At 39.1% G+C, this 23,122-nt stretch overlaps 1 protein-coding gene across 1 annotated transcript; it reads right to left on the bottom strand.

Moving 5' to 3' along the window:
• Positions 1–1,465: 1,465 nt before the first annotated feature.
• On the bottom strand, positions 1,466–21,388 carry cspg4ba (chondroitin sulfate proteoglycan 4ba). Its single transcript, XM_079606572.1, has 10 exons — positions 21,188–21,388; positions 16,519–16,682; positions 11,528–15,100; positions 10,583–11,056; positions 10,135–10,311; positions 8,340–8,538; positions 7,702–7,833; positions 5,995–6,167; positions 5,455–5,638; positions 1,466–4,892 (listed from the first exon to the last, which is right to left on the bottom strand). Exons 1-10 carry the CDS (start codon positions 21,243–21,245, stop codon positions 2,851–2,853), a joined length of 7,176 nt encoding a protein of 2,391 aa, XP_079462698.1. The 5' UTR covers positions 21,246–21,388; the 3' UTR covers positions 1,466–2,850.
• Between the last annotated feature and the right edge of the window lie 1,734 nt (positions 21,389–23,122).

The following is a 23,122-nucleotide window of genomic DNA, read 5'->3' as shown; positions in this document are numbered from 1 at the left end:
TAGAATGGTCCTTCCGTTTTTTAAATAGCCGTTACATCACAGACATGATCATGATTTGCTGCTTGTCAGTTGGTTACAGGTGAGTGGGAAGGATATTCTCATTCGATAGCATTTGATTGGACAAAAATCTGTGTAGTGCAGGATGAGTCATGAATATTTTCCACAAATTTTCCTGGACTGTAAATTTCCAATCTGAATACTTGCTAGAATTGACAAATAAACATTTGAAAGTACATCGACAAAGATCAAATCAGATGCTGGGGCTCAGAAATATCTTACCTTAAACACTCTTATTGGTATGATTCATCACGGATGACATGAAATCTAATTAAGACTTCAGAGAGTGGTTCCTCTGTTGCTGGGCAGCTCTTGATGATCTGGAGGGCTTAAACTCATTATATTTCCATCTCTTGGGACCCTCTTTAACAAATCATACCTCAGGATGAGTCATGAGTCACTAGAGCCAAATGCGAACATACTCAGCTCATTTTCTTATAATCTAGTCTCATTTACAGCAATAGCCCTTCCACTAAGAAAAAGTAGGACAAAGCAATACAGATAATAGTTTACACAATGGGGTTCATTAAGAGGGCTAGCCTTTTGTTCTTTGATGTGAGCATATTCACTGAAATGCAATATACAAAGAGATAATTTTACATAATTATAACGCTATTGTACTGTCAAACCTTTTCAATTCCTCAATGAAAAGTATTTTAAAGGTGATTTGTCATGCATTGGCATCTTGTTTGGACTTAAATAAACACAGAATGAGCTGATAAACCACTGTCAATGTGACTTATCAACCATTTTCTGATGCAAAACGGTGTGATTCATCCTGACACTGATATTCTTAACTGAACCGGTTTCACAGGGTCACGTTTGTAAAAGGTCAGCACATTGCAGGGTTCACGTTTGGCAGACTCAGTGGATTGTCACCAGCTTGCATTGTTTGTAATGCAAACCAGTTGCAACAATAGGAACTAATATTCCATCACACTCATGCTGCTTGTGACAGAGAATATTTTATTCTTATTGCATTTATTATACAACAATAATAGTGTATTTTATTCATATTAATTGTATATATTAATTATATATTCTCTTTTAACCACAAGCACACTGAGATTTTTACCAAATGAGCTCTCAGCATGTATCTGGAAAGTGGTTGAAAAAGCCACTTTTAGCACCTATTAACTGAAATCACAGTAATTAAATACGAGGAATGGCGTATCATAGCAATTACATCCCCAGAGGCACCTCGCTGTTTTTAATCTTTGTGTGCCTTCTATTAACATCCAAAAGAAGAGTAGCTCCATAGTGTACAAGGCAAAAAGTCACAATGTCCATCTGAATAAAGAAACTATATTGATATATTGAATTTAAATGCTTTATGAAGTACTAGATCAAAACACTGATCCCATTTTGCTTACCCAAGAAGAGCTGAACAGGAGTAAAGATGGCTGGATTGCAAAACATGTTCCATTTATTGACAGAACAATTCAGTGTATCAGACAAATGACTAAAAAAAATATACAGTGACAAATTTGCTGAAGGACTGAACCTATTGTAAATATGTGGGTTCAGTTTCAGCTTGCGGGTTGTTTGAAATCCACATTGACATTTTTGTACAATACAGAGGGCATAAAAATGAGGATGATAAAGATGAATTGCAATAATTAAAAACTACAACTCATAAATGTAGTGATATGACCACACCACAGCTGCTAAAATGAATTGAATATATTGAATTGGATGCTATAAGTAACAGAGTTTTATTTTCACAAATAAAGAAATCAGTGGCAAGAATCCAATGGTTTCCTCACATTGCATCATTTAAAGATGTATGGTATTACTTCTAAGAGGAAGTTCCTGAGGGTACAAAAACATTTAGGCTACATAAACATTCAATTACGACACACACACAAATATATAACACGCATAAAGTAAAACATACCTAAAATATACATAGTAGTGTCGATGAATTGTGCACACCACACCTATATTTTCTCAGTGCTGGAATATATGTCATTATAATATTTCAGAAATTCTAAAATCATTAATAAATATCCTTACGGCTTTAAATAGTTTCAGTATACAAAACATAGTAACACATAGTTATCCCATTGAAATGAATTCAGTGTAATACATTTTTTTTTTACTTTGTTATTTGAGGTAGACACAAACATTATTCTTAAAACACCCAGAATCACTTGTGTCTTCACAAATGACTGAACTTTTAGAATTTTTTAAAAACAAAATAACCTTCTAAAAAAAATACAATAGAACTTTTTAAAATACTTTTAAATAGTTTGTCAATGAGGATTAAAAATAATTTCACACAAATTTATACTATTTTCTAAATTCATGTTATCGATCTTATTGTTAATGATTCGTCCATGTTTATATTTCATTTTTTTTTTACCTTGTAATTTTTAAAGAACATATCATAACTCGATCTTCTGGTGAAAGGACACTTCTCTTTGGTGGCATATGTTGGACTTCTCCAATCATTTAAACCCCGCCCCTTTCTAACAACTGACCACAAACTTGTGTTCAGATCTGCTTCCATCTAATCAACAACAGATACATAATCTGACTTCTGTTTCACACAGAAGCATGTCACAATACAGAAGAATATATCTGTCTCCCAAATTTTAATCTGGATGTTTTTAGGTTCTTTGGAAAATGCTTATCATGTACAATATTTGCAAACATCAAGGCTGCAAGTACATGTATATGCAAAACCCAAATAGTTAATTGAGACTTGTTGGGCCACATAACTAGAAGATGTAGTGTTTCAATCACATTTCAGTCAGTGATTATCAGAGAGTACAGTGATGAATCTGAAGGTCATACCCAGTACTGATTGTTTCGCAGGGTGGGGTTGGTGGTCCTGCAAAGCTGTGAAACTTCAGGCTCCAGGTCTTCAACAGAGCACAGAGACACAGACGTGCCATAATGGGAATTTTTACTTCCGGTTTGAAGTCTAGTAATGGCTGAACTTCCAGCGTTTCTCGGAGTAAGAGGAGTGATGGTTACGATGGGGACAGTTGCAGGCCACTGTAGCTGGTCTTGATGGGACGGGTTGTTCGGTTGAGCTTGAGGACCTGATGTACTCTTTAAAGGCTTTGGTTTCTTCCTCCAGTTCCTTCTTAAGAGCAGCACTGTCACGACCACAATGATGACCAGAAGCAGAAGAGCAAGAAGGGGCAAAAGGATGATCATTGAATTTGAGGAGCCGTCCGTCTGGGAAACTGACTCTACTTTCACTGGGTTATTATTTATGGGATAAATCTCTTCCACCCCATGGGTTGGTTTCAGGTTAGTCGTACCCATGTCATTGCTGTTTGAAATACCCCAACGGTTGCGACCTTTGAATCTTGACCCGGATTTGGTCACCTGTTGCGTCGTACGCACCGGTGGAGGTGTTGAGGATGGAAACAAACTCATTTCAGCGGTTTGGTTGCGAAAAACAGGTCTGAGTGTGGACATTGGGATCATTGTTGACATCTCCGGAGTGGGAACATGAGGTACGATGCTGAAAGCGAAAATCCCAGTGGCAGGTTGGACGTTTTTGGCTTTAAGCACAAATCCGAAAGAGTCATTTACTTCATGGATGCCCGTCAGGTTTGCCTTTAACTCGATGGCCAGTTTCTCCTGCTGTAGTTCACTAAAAGTGAAAAAGCTCACAGATTCGGCTTTCCTTCCCTTGCTGCTGGTCACCCTGACAATCCTGCCATTCTGCGGTAGTGATGTAATTTCAAACAATGGGTCATTACCACTCAACAAAGCCAGTTCAGACACATTTAGAAAACGTGGCTTCAGCTTAATTCGAATTCCGTTTGGAAACGTTGCCCCTTCTGTGTACTTAATGAGAGGTTTCACAGTGATATTAACTACTTGGTTAGTTAGGTTCGCTTCTGTTGTGAAGGCCGCAAACTCAAAGTTATCATGGGACGACTCAAGGTTGACCATGTGATATCTTAGCTTTTCCGCCTGGAGATCATCTTGACTGAAAACAGTGACGTCCTCATTGTCCAGTAGGAGTTTACCGTACTGTGGCGGTACTGTGATTTTATAGTGCACTGTATTGTTCTTACCATTGGTCACTGCTGCGAGGTGTGACCGTGTGAGGGTTACAGAAGTGTGTCCCTGGTCCAGTTGCACCTCTGTGTTGTTAACAAGCGAAACAGTGATCTCTATGACCTCCAGATTGAACAGTTTATATAACGGACGATGATGACCGTCGGTGACGCTGAAGTAGAACGCTCCAGATGAAGGACTGCCATCGTGAACAAAGAACACCTCTCCATTATTGATCTGAGCCTGAGAGAAGGAGTCCACGGACTCATTCAAGCGCTCTGCAATGGCTAGGAAACCATTGCTAGGTTTGCTAATCACAGTGTATTGGATTTCAGTGGGTGGGTTATCCAGGTCAACCACACTTAAGTTGTTGGGTCCGATAGCCATGGTGTCCCCCTGTACAACTTTGAGGCTGGGGGCTTTGGTCTTTAGAACAGGTGGCTGATCATTTATGGGGATTATAGTGATGTTGAATGTTTCTGACACGACCTCTGTATCTAGGGGGCGGGATGGTGGTTTGCTCTTTAGGTTGAGATACACATCAAAGTCAAAATGGTCAATGGTGGTCTCGGAGTTGTCGTGATGGTATGTGATTCCATACTTGTTAAGAATGAACTGAGAAAAATTGGGCTTTTCTTTTGTAAGATTTCGTTCCCCAACGACGATGACACCATGCTGTGGAAGAGATGTGACCTGGTACCAAACCTCATAAGAACTGCGCTTGGATTCAGGTTGTTTAGTCATAAGATTGGATGCGTCCAGCATTGATTTGTCAATTAGCACTTTATCTCCTTCAGTTACCTCCACACCTGAAAAAAAAAGAAGATACATTTTCTTTGACAAAAGGCATGACATTTCAGTTAGAATGTCAGATTTAGAGTATACTTGAACATTTCTAGATTATTTCTATTTAATTCATAATTTCTAATTAATAATAATAATAATAAAATGTTTCTTGAGCTCTAAATCAGCATATTAGAATGATTCCTAAAAGATCATGTAACACTGAAGACTGGAGTAATAATGCTGAAAAGTAAGCTTTGCTATCATAGGAATAAATTACATTTTAAAATATATTAAAATAGAAATATAAAAGAAAATAATTATTTTAACTTGTAATAATATTTCACAATACTATGTTCTTTTTTATTGTATTCTTGATCAAATAAATGCAGCCTTGGTGATCTGAAGAGGCTTCTTTCAAAAACACACACATATATATATATATATGGTTTTTTTATTTTTTTTTACTGACACCAGACCTTTGGATGGTGGTGTAAATAATTAAATATTCCTTATGCTTTGGGACTGAACTTTATCGACTGTAAACCATTTAATATGAATTGTTTTTGTCTGATTTTCACACTGTACCTTTATTTTGAAGAAGCACAGAACTTTGTTCAGGTCCAACATTTTCGTAAGATATGTCAATGTTGAACGTCTGGGTTTCAAGTGTAGCAGGAGGAGATGACACAGTAAAAGAGAACTTATCTAGTGCTGCCCATCCCAAAGAGGTCCCATGAATTTGCTGATATGCGACTTCACTCGCATCCACCTGTAATGATTACAGTTCCATGAGTAACTAAAACATAAAGCATGAAAAATTTCCCCAAATCCTCAAAATAATCTTGACTGTAACTGTACATGACATGACTGTAAAATATCATTTCCTGATATTAAGACATTTAATTCTCTTTTAGCATATCAACATTGTGTCTTTTGAAAGTGTCAGCACAAGCTTATATTAGCACCAAATCCTCTTGTGCCGGCTAACTAGGACATGTTACATTCAGCTTTCAAACATGACAGGCTCTCTGATTATGCTCATAGTTAAAGTAAATGTATAATTCATTGCCTTGCACTCTGATATGCATGGCACTGACATAGGAAAAGAGGTTGGAAAACACTCACCATTTGTTGTGTGAACGATGAAATATCTGTTGTGGTCTTGTCTGCCTGCAATTTGACCAGTTTACCAAATTTCGGAGGATTGATCACAGTAAAATAAATCGTCCGATTTGTCATGCCAGAATCATCATTTGTTATGGCCTGAAGAATGTTGTTTGAAATCAAGAAAAAGGAGCCTAGATGAAGGGGGAAAAAAGACAATAAGAATAGCCCCGGAAACTTCCAGAACAACACATTGGTCTGGAACATGCTATAAACAAAACCACATTGTCTGGTGTATAGTAGCTCATGGGCTTTGAAATGTGAATGTTTAGCTTTTTTAGGTTATGTTAAACAGAAGTGCATCTGAACCAGGAAACCAGGAACAACCAAAAACAAATTTGGAAGTTATAGTTGCTTCAGAAGTGTAAAAACCGGCCAAAGATTGAGGGTAGGGAAGTATTTCGAGATCCTGTTTCAGAATACTTATGTTAAAGCACATTAGAGTGACTGTATTCGAACAATTTCGTGCTATATTACAGGAAGGATTTTGCTTAAATAATCTACAAACTCCTTTCATGACCTTAATGGAAGGTCATTCATTCTGTATTTATAGTTTTCTGTTGTGTCTAACCATTTGAAAGAAGCCCTGCACACAAATGAGAATAGCTTGACAGGATGTGGCATTGAGAAGCATTTGTGAAGAGTGGCTCTAATTTTAACAGAATAATGCATCTATTGGTCAAACTTACTGTTGATTCATTCATTTATAATCAATTATTACTAGTTTAACTAATAGTATTCCAAATTCCTGTCCATGTTAAGCTAAAAAAATGGATTAGGAATAAAGTAATGAAATAAACTGGAAAGTAACATTTAAAGGAAAGGGGAACAAAAGATTAATGAACTTCATGAACAAATAAATTCAGTTCATTAGACGTTAGGCACACCTCTGTAAAACATTATGTATGAAGCCATTTCAGATGCTACCATTTAGTTCAGTGTTGCTATAGCCGTTTATAAAACTGAAAGAAAGCAGAAAATGCAGAAGTTGACAGTGCAGAAGCTGTTATTTTTTCTAGCTCTGGTATTAAATGTGGCATATGAGTAAGTGTTTCTAAAATGAAGCAAATGACTGCAGTCTAATAACTTTAGGGACTTTTACACAGTTTCGTTCAGTGTTCAAAGGCTCTCCACTGAGCTATTTATAGCCCGAGAATTAAAGCCATTTTGTTATTACACGGTTTGGTTGCACTAGGATTGAGAAACCATAAAACACTATGAAACCATGAAACACTGTGTTGATGCTCAGACAGAGACTAAGAAGTCTTAACTGTCTAGTGTCTACGAGTGGGTGGAGACAGCGTTGTTGACTTTATACAGAGCGGAAAGGAGGCGTCAATCTGGTGCTCTGACTTGGCATGAGAGGCAGCCAGATGCTGACCTCACTGCTGTGAATAACATGACGTCATTTACTCTTAACTCCATAAAAAGAGATGGAGAGCCCGATTGGTTCAGGTACTTATACGGTCTGAGATTCCATACAAAATTAAGAAGTACTACAGAGATCTAAAATACAGTCTCTACAATGATTTGATGTTGTTTTTTTAGTCCTTAATAAAATCGAATATTTTATATCACAGAAACTATTTCATTATAGATAATCTGTATGTAACAGAATATACCACGGCACATTACTGCTGAAGTTCACCTGATGTTAATCAGCATTACCTGGAAACACCTTAAGAGGTCCAGCCTTCTCTAGAGTAAGAACCAGGGCACGAGCTGTAATACTGAATATATGTCTGGGAGCAAAGTTCACACCATCATTTACTTGGAAGTTAAATCCTCCTGCCATTGGACCTAAGAAGCAAAAAACATAATTTACAGGGATTTAAATATAGTTCACAATGCACTGCAGCATCAGAGACACTTTTAAACCTTTGATGCCACATAATTCAACAACTCTTTTTATGTGATCTCTTTTATCGTTCTGTACAGCTTACTATACTAAGCATGGTGTCTCAAAAATAACACATATATTTACATTATATAAACTCAGACACAATCTTTATTCAAGGTTCCTTCTCAATCTAACTTGATTTATTATCCATAACTGAATCTCTTGGATGTAGTACACCATGTCCAAACTGTATGGCAAAGTAATTATTCTGTAACACTGTTTAACTCAAATCAATTTTCGCCTAAAATGGACAAGAACAGGAGGAACAATGCTGTCCTATGGTTCAAAGCACAACACTGACATCTAGTGGTTGAAACACAATGACACAGACCTTATAAAAACAATCTGACAATGTGAAAAATGCTTTATTTTAAAAATAAATTAAGATTGTTTAATGATATCTCACCACTATGTACAAAAATCAGTTGTCTCTGGTCAATGTGAGCTTGAGTGAAGTTCATAATGGGCCTGTTAGGGGCAGTCTTCAGAGCCAGGTGACCGTTGCTGGGTTGGGTAATGATGTACTTCATCTGCTCAGGGATCGTGTCCTCATCTTCTGCATTCAGATCCTCACTGGTGATTTCTGTGACAGAGTCAACCCACACCTGAATAAACAATCAAACAAATAATGAGGCACAGATTAGTGCTTGAAAGGCTTGTAGATCATTCAAAAGCGTAGACTGAATGGTACTGTAACTGGCATATTGTTAGGGAAATCTAAAGTTATATTTGTTAAATAGAAATTCTGAAACCCCTGAATCACACGTTTCTGCTAAAACACTCTCCTGAGTTTCACACCTTTTTTCATATCAAGTCATGGTACACTGATTTAATCTTACTTCAACTAAACACAGTTTAGGGAAAACAAGCTGAACTCAACTAATCTGAATGCAAATCAGATACCAAAGAACAATACAAAACACAGAAATAAGGAGACATCCTGACTCCAGCAGACGAGTATTTTTTGGATTCCCCATTGTTATGAATCTGCCAGAATATCAAGAGTGTAGTGTATAAAGTAGATTAGGATGAATCAATAGACACTCTTTCAGCAGATAAAATAATAATAATAATTAGATGCAAAAAAAAAAGAAGAATTTATTTTTTAGAGCGGCCAGGACGAATTTCTCAGGAGATTGCATGCATACGGCATTCACCCGCATGTATCACATCATATCTGTACATAGATAAAAGTAGCACTGGCTGTGGGACGCGCAAAGCGGAACGTTTTTAAAATTGATTATGGATCATTCAAAATGGCAAACCTCTGGGAAATCACCAGTTTTAAATACAAGCAAACAAAAATGTTATTTAGTTGTCCATCTGCTCTGATAAGATATTCTGCACTGATATAGAATAAGATATTCTGCACACTGGTACCTCAAACCACATTCATCCGTGCAGAGGAGCAGCGCCAAAGAATAACCAAAACCATGTTCTTCCTGTTTTTGAATCTCTAGAGAGCTAAAAGTTTGTAGCTTTAAAAAAGTTCAAATGAAAGATTAGAGAAAATAATATAAATTATTTACATTTGAATGGAGTCCCTTTTGAAGAAAACACATGAATGTAGACAAAGACCTAATAGTTGACACGTCTAATTTCTCTTAAACCCTGTTGAGTATATATAAACCAGATTGTCATCAGTTGTAATAAAAATGAGCAAACATGCATTATAAAAGTAGCAGTGGTGAGCCACCTTGTGGGTTTTGTAACTATTTAAATAGTAGTGCTTGAAATAAACAAGCAAAATCATTTAAAATCGTGTCATTTCAATAATTAAAGGTAGAGGAAAACCTCCTGTAAGTACTGAGGGTTTTTCAGCTGACAAATCCCTGAAGTTTAAAAGCACGACACTGAAATGTCTTGAGGAATCTGAAGCATGTGGAGCAGCCCATTTGACTGTCCCTGGTCTGTGATCTGTGACTTAGACTTCTCTTGAAGTTAAAGCCAATGATTTTCATGTCTACAACTAGTAGTCTTATGAGTCTTAGAAACAACTGTGTACTTGTCTCTATTCTTCTTTGACTGATGGAAAACAAAGGGAACATCAGAACACAGACAACCCAAAATTAAAACAGTACACAAATTTCAACATCTTTTCTCCAGATCCCCGCAGAGTTCTCATACTCCATAAAACATTCTCTGGACTTGAACCTCAGCTAACCTCAGTCATAAAAAGAGTTTATAAATAGTAATCTCACCCTGAGAACCCTGTTGGCTGTAATGGCTGGAGGCTCGTCATTGACGGCTGTGATCTGGACATGCACAGTCCATGGTGCACTGTGTTTTCGCAGGTCTGTGTCATTTGCTGTGACAGTAAAGTGGTCCTCCGAGGTCTCTGTGTTGTCGTGGACATAATAAATAAACTCCTGCTCCACCTGCCATGTAAAACATTAAAAAAATAAATAAATATATATATATATATATATATATATATATGAAGACTTCAGATGCAAAAGCCTCTAAGTGCCATCTGACATTTTCTTCTAAAATTAGCATTTTTATCAAGCTTGTATATTTAAGTTCAGTAATTTCACTTTAATGACAATTAATATGTAAATATTTATCAATAAAACTAACAAATAAATAAATATATAATCATTTATAATTTATTTTTCCAATATAATGTTAAAAATTGAAAAAATTTACCTGCTTCCTTGTAAAGTAAGTTGTGGGAATCCCTGGGAAACGTGAATTCTCAATGCGGCCATGCAGGGGACCCTCTGAGATGTAGTACACAAAATTGAGGCCAGAGAAATGTGGGTTTTTTACTCTGATGATGTCATCTGTGAGAGCTTTAGATGCCCCTTCCTTCAGAGTGATATTGGACACCTCAATGGGTATAAGGCATGGGATGATATCCACAGACATGATGATGTCACTGACCTCTGCGACCCCGTTGCTGGCCTCCATGGTGAATGAATCACTCTCTTGGCCAGGTGCCACCTGTACATACTGAATGTTGCCATCATTAACATCTCGCTGGGAAAAGGTCACTAATGGATCCTCTAGTGTTCCTTGGTACTGATATTTACTCTCAATAAAATGCCGCAAATAGCCATGAGATGGAGCAACTTTGATGGTGAAGGTTATTTCTGAAGGTGAACTAGCCTCGTGAGTCACCTGAAGAAAAACAGACATAATATTTTATTTCTGCATGCAACATCCAGCGTCGAGGAGCAAATAACTACAAGTAGCGACACTACTAACTTAAATAAAAAAAATTTCAGCAGATTTTTAGCTTTTTTCCAGTAACAAGCTACTTTTTCCAACAAGAAGTAGTAACAAGTTCCTGTCTCTGGCTGAATACGGAATAGCATATTAGCATAGTATTCTAATATGCTACTCCGAATTTAGCCTCTCTCATAGTGTCAGAAATTCAGATTCATTAAAGTCAATCATTCATCCTAAATGGTCCTATAGCTAGCAAATAAAAGTCTTATTCATTCTAGTAAATGGACATAAGAGCCTTCAAACAACTACACAAAAACTTGTTATTGGTAAACTATATCAATCTATAACAGGATTCTCTTGAATCAGCAAGATATTGCTAAAAATTGCCCAATAAAAGCTCTAACTGATGTGGATATTTACCTTGAGTTTACTGCTCTCAATCTTGACTGGTTTCCCCTCCTCCACCAGCAAGGTTTTATTATGAAGGATGATGGGTGGCCTTTGATGGCTTTCCAGGTACACCTTCACATGGATTTTAACATCAAGCCGACGGTCCTTTGCTTCCACCAGGAGTGTAAAAACATCAACAAGATTCTTACTGTTGTCATGATGATAAGACAAGTAGTCATTTCTCAGGTCATTCTGGGTGAATGACTCTGTCTTGCTGTCTTTTAAATAAAGACTTCCATGTTTTGGAGCCTCTTGGACTTTGAATATTATTTCATTGTCATTTCGGATGTCAAGATTTGTATCCACACTAAAGTTTGCATTACTAAGTGTCTTGGCTTGGCCTTTCTGAGCCAAAAGGCCTGTGTTGTTGCCAGTTTTTAAATAAGCATCCTGTGTGCTAATATCCAACAGAGAGGACACATAGTGCTTGCCATCTGACACAAAGAGGACAAAACGGCCAGAGTTCATCCCATGGTGAATAAACAGCACTCGTTTCTGTTCCAAGTCTTCCTGGCGAAACTGGTACAGCTTATGTGACGTGTCATTCACAAGAACCAAATCCCCCATTGGGATACCACGCCGGGTGTAGACAAGCTGCCCATCACTAAAGTCTGAATCTGCATCATGGTAGCGCAGGTCATCAAGTGTAAGTAATCTCTGTCCATTTCTGACAACATTAAATACTTTGTCTACAATGCGGATGGGTTTCTCATCATTAACCAGCTGTATCGATATGTTAAAGATGCCTTCCTTGGAACCAATGTCCTTATCTCTTATAGGAAGCTTTGTTACTGGGCCTGTGGAGGCTATGAAGTTAAAACTATCAAGAGTTGTTTCACTGTCATCATGAACGTACATAATACGCTCCTCTAGAACATCCTGATTGGTAAAGGACATAATATTGTCAAAGTCTTTGGTAGAGTTGGACAAGTTGATTCGCATTAGCTTACCATGTTGCGGCATCTTTGTGATCGTGTAGTAAATATCTTTAGTGCTCAGAGTTTCAGCAAACAATTCATCCTTTGTGATGAGTTTACTTTCACCTTCAAGAAGTGACAGCCCATTGTTTGTCAAGAAAATGCTGTTGACATCTGCTTTAATATTGATTTTAAAAATGTGACTAGCAGAATGTGCATGCTTTGAGAATACATGGAAAACAAAGTCATCACTGGTGTCCTTGTATGATCTTTCCACAAGTTGGTATTCGACTTTCAGATCTGTGATATCCCTTTGACAAAATGTGGAATTCACATCTAACTTGGCATTATTCACTTCAATTATTCCTCTTTTTGGTAAAGTCAACAATCTAAAACAAAGCTTATCCTCAGACAAGCTTACACCGTGTGCTGTTACATACAGATGCTCAGGGTCAATTACAGCTCTTGTAATTTTGTCTAGCTCTACAGGTACATTGTTCTCTATTGTGTAGTCTATCCACTTTACCTTTATGGGAAACACCAGTTCTTCAGTAGCTCTGGAGGCCACAGTTACTTTACACTTGAAGTGGTCAGTGCTATTACTTGTTTGAATGGACTGGTGGGTGCTGAGGTACCTCAAACGCTCCTTTTCAAGAACTCTTTGGGAAAACGAGCTGGTGATTTTCCACTCTCCACTTGAGTGCATCCTCTGGAGCTCACCAAATCTTGGTGGCTCAATTACATCATAACGAATGTCAACCACCTGCTTCAATGCATTGGTCCAGACGGCCAGTTGGTTGGTGCTTAACAAAAACATCTCACCTTGAGTCACTTCCAGACCCGTGGTATTGGAGATTTTATACTCAAGTCCCACAGCCATGATTCTAAGCACCACTGTGTTGCTCACCTTCTCTCCATCACTGACTCTTAACACAATCCTAGAGTTCCTCACACCTGTGTGGATGTAATATATTTTACCGTCTACAAGAGCTGAATGGGAGAAATAAGTTACTGGTGTACCTGCATTGTCTTCATTCTCCAAATATCCTGCATCAGAATTAAGGTTCCCTAACACAGAATAAACAAGGTCTGTGTAATTGCTGTCAATGTCTATGGCCTTCAGAACATCAGTGGTCAGCCTCTTCTTGGAGTTCTCCAGAAGAATAAACAGATTCCCCTCAGGTAGACTCAACTCAGGAGCGTCATTGGTTGGTGTGACGGTGACATTATACCGGTACAACTTGTGTCCTTTCAGATAGCTTGGCACTTCCTTTCTGCTGCTGGAGAATACAGAGAACATGAAGTAGTCCTGTGGGTCTTCAGATCCCCCATGGATGTACATCACCCTGCCGTGCCACAAATCCAGCATGCTGAATGTTTGCTCAGCCTGCTCCTGGTCTACATCAAGCCTAAGTTGACCATGCACCGGCTGCTCTTCAATCCTAAAGATGATCTGAGACTGACGAATGCCAAGCTTCTTGAAATCAAGGTTCACTTTAATATGCTTAGAATCCAAGGCTCCCCGACCCCCTTCCGGGACAACAAGGTTCCTAAGCTGTAGAAAATTGTGTCCATAGTTTCTGACAAGACCTTTGGCTAGGGTGGACACATCTGTGGGTGGCAGCTGAGTGACAGAGTCAACGAGGGTCATGGGAAGGGTTATTGGGCTCACAGCGGTGCTTATTTCCAGCTCCTTTTCAGGATCACATCCAACAGAGATGTCTTTGGTTACCACAGCATTGGGAAGACCCATTTTGGCATAATTTATTTTAATGTCTCTGAAGCATCCTTTGAAGGAGCCACCTTTAATACGCTTCCCTGCTACAGAGGAAAGACCTACCTTTCTGACCTCAGAACGTGTGCCGTCATCGATTCCACCAATGAAAAGGAAACCTTTCAGATGAAAGGCTTTTGATCTGGAGCTAATGATGGACTTTACAGTCTCTCCATCTACTGTGAGTTGGAGGCTTTTTGGAGTGAAAAAGAGCTTAACTTCATACCATTTGTTGTCATTGATGAAGGTGAGGGAACGTAGTTCTGTTTTACTTCCATCTTTACCGACCACGGCAACAAGGAGACCTTTCTGGATCTCTAGGGCGACAAAATCTCCTTGTCGAGCTGAGCTGTACATGACAATCCCTTCTTCAGCTGACGTGTGGATTGAGCATTCAAAAGCCCACTCATGTTGTGCTGTCCAAGGTGGAAGGGATATGTAAGCCTGTGAGCTGAAAAAACTAATCGGGTCATCCTCATTGGCAAAAAACTGAGGGCTGCATCCTAGGGAAACCTCATAGACATTCTTGAACCCAGAATAGGACCTCAGTGATGAAAGGAGATTGTGCTGATTAAATAATACTTCATCGAGGCAACCACGGAAGCCATTGAGATCTCTGGAAAGATAAGCCTGATCCAAACCTCCAGTACCACCCACATATAGGCTGTCGTTGATGTGCAGCTCTCTCTCTGGGCCTGGCATTCGCAGACTGGTCTTGGAGTGGTTGTCCACAGTCAGTGTGACATTATAGAACTCATGGAGAAGCTCAGCAGTGTGCCAGGCCAGATCATTCAGCTGGGTTCCACTGTCTGAGAGAAGGACCTCCTCTCCAGAGCCCAGATCCATCCTTACCTGTGAATGACAGAAACAATGTAAAAAAAAAAAACCTGTCCTTACACAACCATACATAAAAACACATTTATTTATTTGATAAAATACACTATACACTAAACAAAACAAAAAATATTTTAATTTAATAATAAAAAACTTTCATGTTTTCAGCATACTGATTTGATGTTTATTGTGAAAAGTATTTACAAATTAATCAGATTTTTTTTCATGCTAGGTTAATACATAAAACATTAAAGTATTTCACAAAGTATTTAACATCAAAGTACACTTAAAATATTTAAAGTAAAACATTTTACAGACAATATTATGTTAATAATTTCATTTGGTTTCAGTAAAGTGACAATAAAATTTTGTTATTGTCACTGTATTATAACAAAAAAAATTAAATAATGCCAATTATTTAATTTTCAATAACATGTTGGCATTGTCATACATATAATATTTTTACACAGTATAAATGGAGAAACAATATAAAGGAATCAAAATTTTGGAAAACCCCTGAGTTTTAGGTCTAACAAAATGTTTACTATAACAGGAGTTATTATTTGAATTGCAAAGAAAATGTGTAAAACTATTTTAATCATTAGCAATTGTCTACAGCTCATTCATTTACTCTTAACATGAAAAGTTCCTGTCCTTACATGAGACAGCTAAGACAAACTTGTCAAGGCTTGCTGAATATTTCTAGCTTTTCCTCAACTGAAAGCAATTATAATCTGTGATGTAGTCACAGTCAAAGGATAGCAAAAGCACAATTTAATGACCTATGATAAATGTGAGAGTTCAAAGATACTTTCAATTACAGGAAAATCAGAACTCAAAAAGTTCAGCTCAATCTGTTCTGTTGTAGCCCCTAAGATATCCTCTACAAAAGGAAAGGGAATTTTACGTGAGTGCCACTGAGAGAAATGTAAAAACCAAAATCCATTTCAGAAATTCATGCAAGGCTTTTGAACTGGATTGTGAAAGTTGATTTAATAAGATTTAACTCTAGCAGATCCTCCAGTCATGTACCTACAGTACTTCTCTCACAATGTCAACTAAGCTCACATTATTCAGCCCTTAAGTCAGTGCAATCATCAGATTTGTATTGTATACCTTAAAAGAAGGTGGAAGAGTCTGTGGTGAAGCAACACAGTATCATAACTAGGCCAGAATAAAATTCACCACTGCGTTTCATCTGAAGAAGATGGTGTTGAGTTATTGTCTAATGTTGTCAGTCTTGATAAAAAGCTTTCAGAAATACAATTTTATTATATATATTTTTTTAAATGTTGCAGCAACCTAACATAATCCTTACAATAGCTCTAATTAGATTATTTTCAAGCCCAAACAGAATTGACATGTTTCCACATGTAGTTTTATTGTGGTTGATGATCTAAACATTGCTGAGGGTGAAATAGCAACATGTGACTCACCTGCAGTCTGCCAGCATTTATCTCCAGCAACAGGAAATCATTCTGCCCTGCAGCCAGGAAAAGCAGGCCGCTCAGGCTGGAGGTGCGGAAACGAACGTGCAGTGTGTTACGGCTAGACGTCTCTGTCCCTTTTAACTGCACAAATCCATCACCATAGAATGAAGCTGCAGATAAAAGAACATCAACTATGATTTGTGTTTTAGTTTTTTGTTGTTGTTGCCCTGAATGCTCCAAGATTTCATTACATTTTTTTCATTTTTGCCTACTGTTAATGAGTTTCAATGTTGTGATTTAAACTTAATTACATCACTTTTCAATTACACTTTTAAACTGGTGACTTTATAATTAAATTGGTTTGTAGGAAGATTTGTTTACATTTAAATGGATAGTTCACCCAAAATAGTAAATTTTGTTTTAATTTACTCTCTCTCATATCATTACAAACCTGTATGGCTTTTTTTTGTTTTCTAAACTAAAATATTTTGGAAAAAAGGGGAATCACTTTGTATGTTTGCAACTATCTTCAAAATACTGTATATTCAAAACAAAAGTGGAAAAAAGACAAATTACAATCAGTCAAAGCTGCAGATCTCTGCATTTTTCTGATATTAAAGCAAAAAACTCACATAGCCTAAACCTTAAATGCTTTTTACTGTTTTAAAGGAAAACGGCAACTGGGACTTTAGCTTATTCACAGTATCCCCCAGAGTTAGATAAGTCCACACATACCCTTTTCATCTCAGTGCGTGCCGTAACTCACCCACCGCTAGCCTAGCTTAGCACAAATACTGGAGGTAAACGGCTCCAGCTAGCATACTGCTCCCAATAAGTGACAAAATAACGCCAACATTTTCCTATTTACTGTTGTGATTTGTATAGTCACAGCATGTACAAATACCAAGCTCACATGAGACAGCCATCTTCTAACTGTATACATACTGGGAACTTCTCAGAAGGTGAAGCACTGCTACTTCTGCGGAGTGATTTGCTCGCAGCGCCTGAGAAGCCCCGTGGTGAGGAGCAGAGAGTTCGCTCAGAGTGCGCTAATCACTCCACCCAAGTAGCAGTGCTTCGCCTTCTGAGAATATAGTTATCAGCATGCTTGTCTGATATAAAGATATTCCTGGTTTTCCTTAAATCTAAACAAGAGCAAAAATAAGGTTATTGCTTCTGGGCCCTCAGGTGTTTCTGTTACTCCTGAGGGCAACTTGGGAGATTTGGTCCCCTATGTAAAACACTCTGTGAAAAACTTCTGTTATTTTTGATTCTGGTCTTAAATTTATCTTAAACTTTCGCCGCTAGGGGTAGCTAACAAAAGCGTAGGATGATGACGCAAAATTTCCTGCGGATTTATGGAACTTGTCGTCAAGCCGATGGATCTAATAATGTTTATGGATGAGGCGAGCGAATACATTGATGTTTTTATCATGACTGTGGTATGAAGCAGGGTGGATTGCTAATAAGAGACAGATATCAGCGGCAACGCCACATGCGAGTCCCGCGGATATAACGTTAAAGGAATAAGGACATTTAATTCTACCGAACTACCCGCAAGTGCTGAATTACTACTCACACAGGTCAGTTTATTAGACGAATTAAACTTGTGAGGAAACACAGCGGTGTTTCACTTGGTCTAACACTATCACACTAAACAGCATTTGAGTGTGTTGAAAGTTATAATGTTATTCTATGTGTTAGTTTGTTGGCTAATGAGACTAGCAGTAAGCTAGATCAACATTAGAATAACATACAGATCATATTCTAACATTTCATCATGTTGAACTAAATAACATTGATTAGTTTTATGTACTTTTGATCACCTGTCTAATAAAGTACATGTAATAGCTCTGTCAAGTCCAATTTAGACGTGGAGCTCTCGGCGTCTCGAAAACGCCACGCTGATATTGATCCTTGTTTTAGTTTTCCTTTTTCCCCGAGGTCTGCTTGCCATGGTCCATAATGTTTGAACGAAACAACAACAACAGCGTGCAGCTAGACGTTACGCACTACGCAGTTTTCCACGTATGTCGCCATGGTTACTATGGCAGTACTACGAGCGAAAACAGGTGGTAACCAGGGATAACGCAGATTTTACGTCAGTGACAGGCGACAAGTGAACAGGGATTCCGGGACGGCCAATTATTTAAAATGGTAATTTCTCTGAAATTAAAAATCTTTTGGGACATTGTAAGTACACAACTGCAGGAAATATATCACACTGTGCAAGTGATATTTGGATATTTTATTACAAAATTCTTACATATTGTACCTTTAAATCTATGTTTTTCCCATTAAGATTATTATCTAAGGCTAAGAATTTCTTAACATTTGCAGAGTTTGAGAGAGTGATCCATTTGTTCATTTAATCTAGACTTGACTATTGCAATTCTCTTTATATTGGAAGGAGTCAATATAATATTAGTCTTCAGATGGTTCAAAATGCAGCAGCCAGACTTTTGACTGCTACCGGTTTAATTGATTTTAAAATTCTGCTTTTTGTTTTTAAAGCTCTGAATGGATTAGCTCCAAAATATCTCTCTGGATCTTTTGAAATTAAATAACTCTGCTAGATCATTAAGGTCATCTCCACAAAGATTGCTGATGGTTCCAAGATCTAGACTTAAGATGAATATTCTGATTGGTGTTTTTTATGTAAACTTTATCATTTGCTTTGCAGTCTTTCTTGTTTTTCTTTTTAAAATATGTATTCTGTTGTACAGCACAATTGCTACTGTTGCTTTTATTGTGCTATATAAATAAAAGTTAAATTAATATGATTTGATTATTATTTTGTATTCTTTAAAATCATACAGCTTTGGAACGACATGAGGATTAGCAAATTACAGAATTTTCATTTTTGGGTGAACTATCCCTTTAAAGTTACTTTTAGATTTTCACATAGACAATAAATAAAAGTGACTGAATGAATAAAAACAGCAACACTTGTCTTTATAGGACAGGCCGGATGGCGCCAGGGAAGCACTGTGATACCCATGTGCATGTGCTGGCATGCTCTGCCCTGACAGCACCCTGTTCTCAACATAAAAGACTCTGACATGGCCACATTGTCTTAGCCCTGCTGTCCATTGATGGAGGCCTGGACGCAGCTGTTTTCTAACCCAGCCACTCCACATCACCCTTTAATCTACACTAATGTGTTGTGTTCTACACTCTCATCAACCTCTCTTTGCAAGTGTTACTATAGTATTTACACCCCACAATTTGTATGGGTACAGAACACTTCTACTTTGGGACTGAAATGCCATACTGATGTTTAGTGTAATTCTGTGAAACTATGCAAGTTTATTGTGGTGTCATTACTCATTTGTGATACTACAGTTGCATAAATACAATTTTCTGTTCGAATGAATATTTATTAGTTTTTAAGTCCTTTGTTTACAATGCTCAAGGCACCATGCAAAGTTCAATGAAGCAATGTGATTCACTGAACTTTGCATGGCTGGCACAAGTAGCCGAATAAAATTGTGGAAATAAAGATTATATTATGGAATATAAGATTACAATAACTTTTACAATGCAATGATGAGTAAAATATGTCAAGCCATACTGAACCATATTGGTCTAAAAATGCAAAGGAGCAATATTAAGACAACACATTTGATCAAGAGTACATCTACAATAATGATAAACATAAAACAAAATTGAGTTTAAACTTTGTGGTTAGAGATATACTAACAAACCTGAACTGACAGTAAAAGAGGAGAAAACTAGAATGCCACTATCTTTAGTCTCTTTATCGCACAAAGAGGGCTTGAATCTGACATCTTGGAGATTTTATAAGTCTGGACACTGCACTCCAAAATAAGACCACAGAAGACATCAGACATCTTGATAATTCAGTGCAATTGTTATTGTGAAGCACAACACTAAACAAATGCAACTGATGCAACAATTGGCAAATGACATATTCAAATGCACCACAGGAATCAGCATTTAAGTCATTTGCTCTTTGAATAATGTTGGATTACTCAGATTTTTTTTTCTGTTGTGCAAAGCTGGTTTTTTTTAACAGTTAGGAAAAACATGACCACTTGAATAAACATCCAAGCTAATAATATGCATTGCTTTCATAATCCAATGATTCACTAGCATTAAAGCATGCATTTCATTGTTTTTTATAAAAAAAAAGAAGGCTTTTTTCAGTAGCCTACCTATACTGACATTGGGAAACTGTGAAAATGAAATCTCTGAGAGCCACAAATATGTGCAATCATGACTGCTATATTCTGTACACAACAAAGGTAAACAGTCTACTCTCTGAGAAGAAAAGGTTCTATATAGAACCTTTTCTTCTAAGAGTCTAGACATATAGTTTTGGAGCCACATGCAACTATGGAAGAGTCAACTGGATTGATGTATATTTTAATATATTGCTTTGCATTAACGTTAGTTATTTCACAAACAGAATATGACAAGACATTCTCATTACACAGATAGCAGCCATAATAAATAGTAAGTCTGGTTGTTTAAAAGTCATTGCCATACTGTCCTCTGATGCATGATATTTGGGGAAAATGAAGGATCGTCCGCTTGGTCTTGTCTTGCTGAATACAACTCAAACGTTTTACTCAAAGGTAGGCTAAATGGTGAAATATGCCCTTCTTACTGGCCTTACATTAGCCATACTTCAGCAATTTAAACAACTTACCCCCTTGTGCGATTCCGACAAAGATCAAGAGTAGTCCGTTTAAAAGGATCGTTCTCATTTTAAAATCAATGCTGAGTGTTCATTCCGCTTGAAATGGAGAAAGAGTGTTTTAAAGTCATTGTGTTAAATTCATGGCAGCTCGGTAACTCTTCTCTTTAAAATATTTCCCCAAAGTAAACTTGTCTTCTGTTCGAGCAGTAAGCAAGGAGCACTGGAGGAGAAACTCCGCCTCTGAGTCCGAGTCCTCGAGCTTTCTCTACTGAGATATTTGCCCCTCACCCCGCCAACAGCACCGACTGATTCACGTATAAAGAGACAGACCGTACTTGGAAAATTACGTATAGAATATAACCACATATGCCTAGATGCATATACAACGCAGGGTTCTCTTACGAGAGGTTCTCTCGTACTGCGTACTGAAAGTACGCACCGGGTAAAGTCTCTTTGCTCGAGATATTGAAGCCAAAATTTATCCTTAAATTTCCATATCTTGTAAACGCAGTGCAGCAGCAGTCAGACCTAGAGCGGGCAATCTAGCGCGCTCATTGGCTGCTCCGCGGCAACTGCTGCAGCCTACCACTGAGCCCCTGGCGTGACGTCACGCCCAATGAGGACGCTTCGCGCCCTCACGCGGCCAAGCCCGCCAAAATGGGAGTGGCTTAGCGTATATAAGGGGCAGTTCAGGCTGCTAACACTCGATTTTAATCTCTTCAGCGACGCTCTACGCTTCGCTGACCTCCGAGAGAAGCCGCCGCCGTCGAATCCAGCGACCAGCCAGCTTAGGACAGCGCCTGAGGAAGCCGGCCGTCTTCGCCACCTTCAGCCGTCCGTGCCAGCTACGCTATCCGGCGACAAAGTATCCTTTTTCCAATACCTCTCCGTGAGCTCGCCGCCGCGACTCACGTCCTAAAAGAGCAAAGGCGTTTGTACAAAAATGCCTCGTCTTTCCTGCGGTTCGTGCCGAACCGCGCTCAGCGACGGAGACCGCCACGTGATCTGCGCTCTCTGCCTGGGCCGAGACCACGCAGCCATCGCTCTCTCGACGGGTGGCTGCATCGAGTGCGACGAGATGGCGATTTCGACCCTGCGGGCTCGACTCGCCCTCTTCAACGTCGAAGCTGTCGCTCCGCCTCTCTCCAGTGGCCCGCGGAAGAAGAAGCGCCGTGCCCAGAGACTCCCGGAGCCCGTCGCTCGCGAACGCTCGCCGGAACCTTCCCCTCGAGCTTCGCGTTCCCCTTCACCGCCCCCCCTTCCCGACGCGCAGATGACGGCTTCGGCCCTCACTGCCGTCGACACAGGGGACGAGGCGGGGGACGACGCCATCGACAGCTGTTCTCTCCTGGCGTCGGACAGTGAAGAGTGGTCTGGATCTTCACACTCCACCTCCTCTTCGACGCAGGAACCTGGCAAGGCCCGGTCTAATGTGGACGCCGAACTCATCCGCCTCCTCACCATGGCCGTCGACCAACTGGGCCTGGACTGGTCTCCACCGGAGGCGCCCGCGCCCAACAGGCTCGATGGGTGCTTTTTACCTAGCCGCCGCCTAGCGCCTGCCTCTAGGTCAGCACCCTTCCTGCCGGAGCTCCACAGCGAGCTCTCTAAATCGTGGAATGCTCCATTCTCCGCGAGACTCCGCTCCCCTGCTTCCTCGACTCTCTCCCAAGTGGACGGAGCCGTCGAAAAAGGCTACAGCCGGATTCCCCCAGTGGAAGAGGCGGTCGCAGTGCATCTTTGCCCGCCATCACCAAAATGGCGCTCAAAGTCTGCCCTCCCGTCGAAAGCCTGCAGGACCACTTCAGCCCTTGTCGGCCGCGCTTTCGCCGCCGCCGGACAAGCCGCTTCCGCCCTGCATTCTATGGCTGTCCTCCAGATCCTCCAGGCTGAACTCCTCCGCCGTTTTGACGAGAAACGCCCGGTTCAGGACATCGTGACGGA

This window comes from Phoxinus phoxinus, assembly GCF_949152265.1.
Source record: "Phoxinus phoxinus genome assembly, chromosome: 3".
NCBI lineage: Eukaryota > Metazoa > Chordata > Actinopteri > Cypriniformes > Leuciscidae > Phoxinus > Phoxinus phoxinus.
This window is presented reverse-complemented; position numbering and strand designations above follow the sequence as displayed.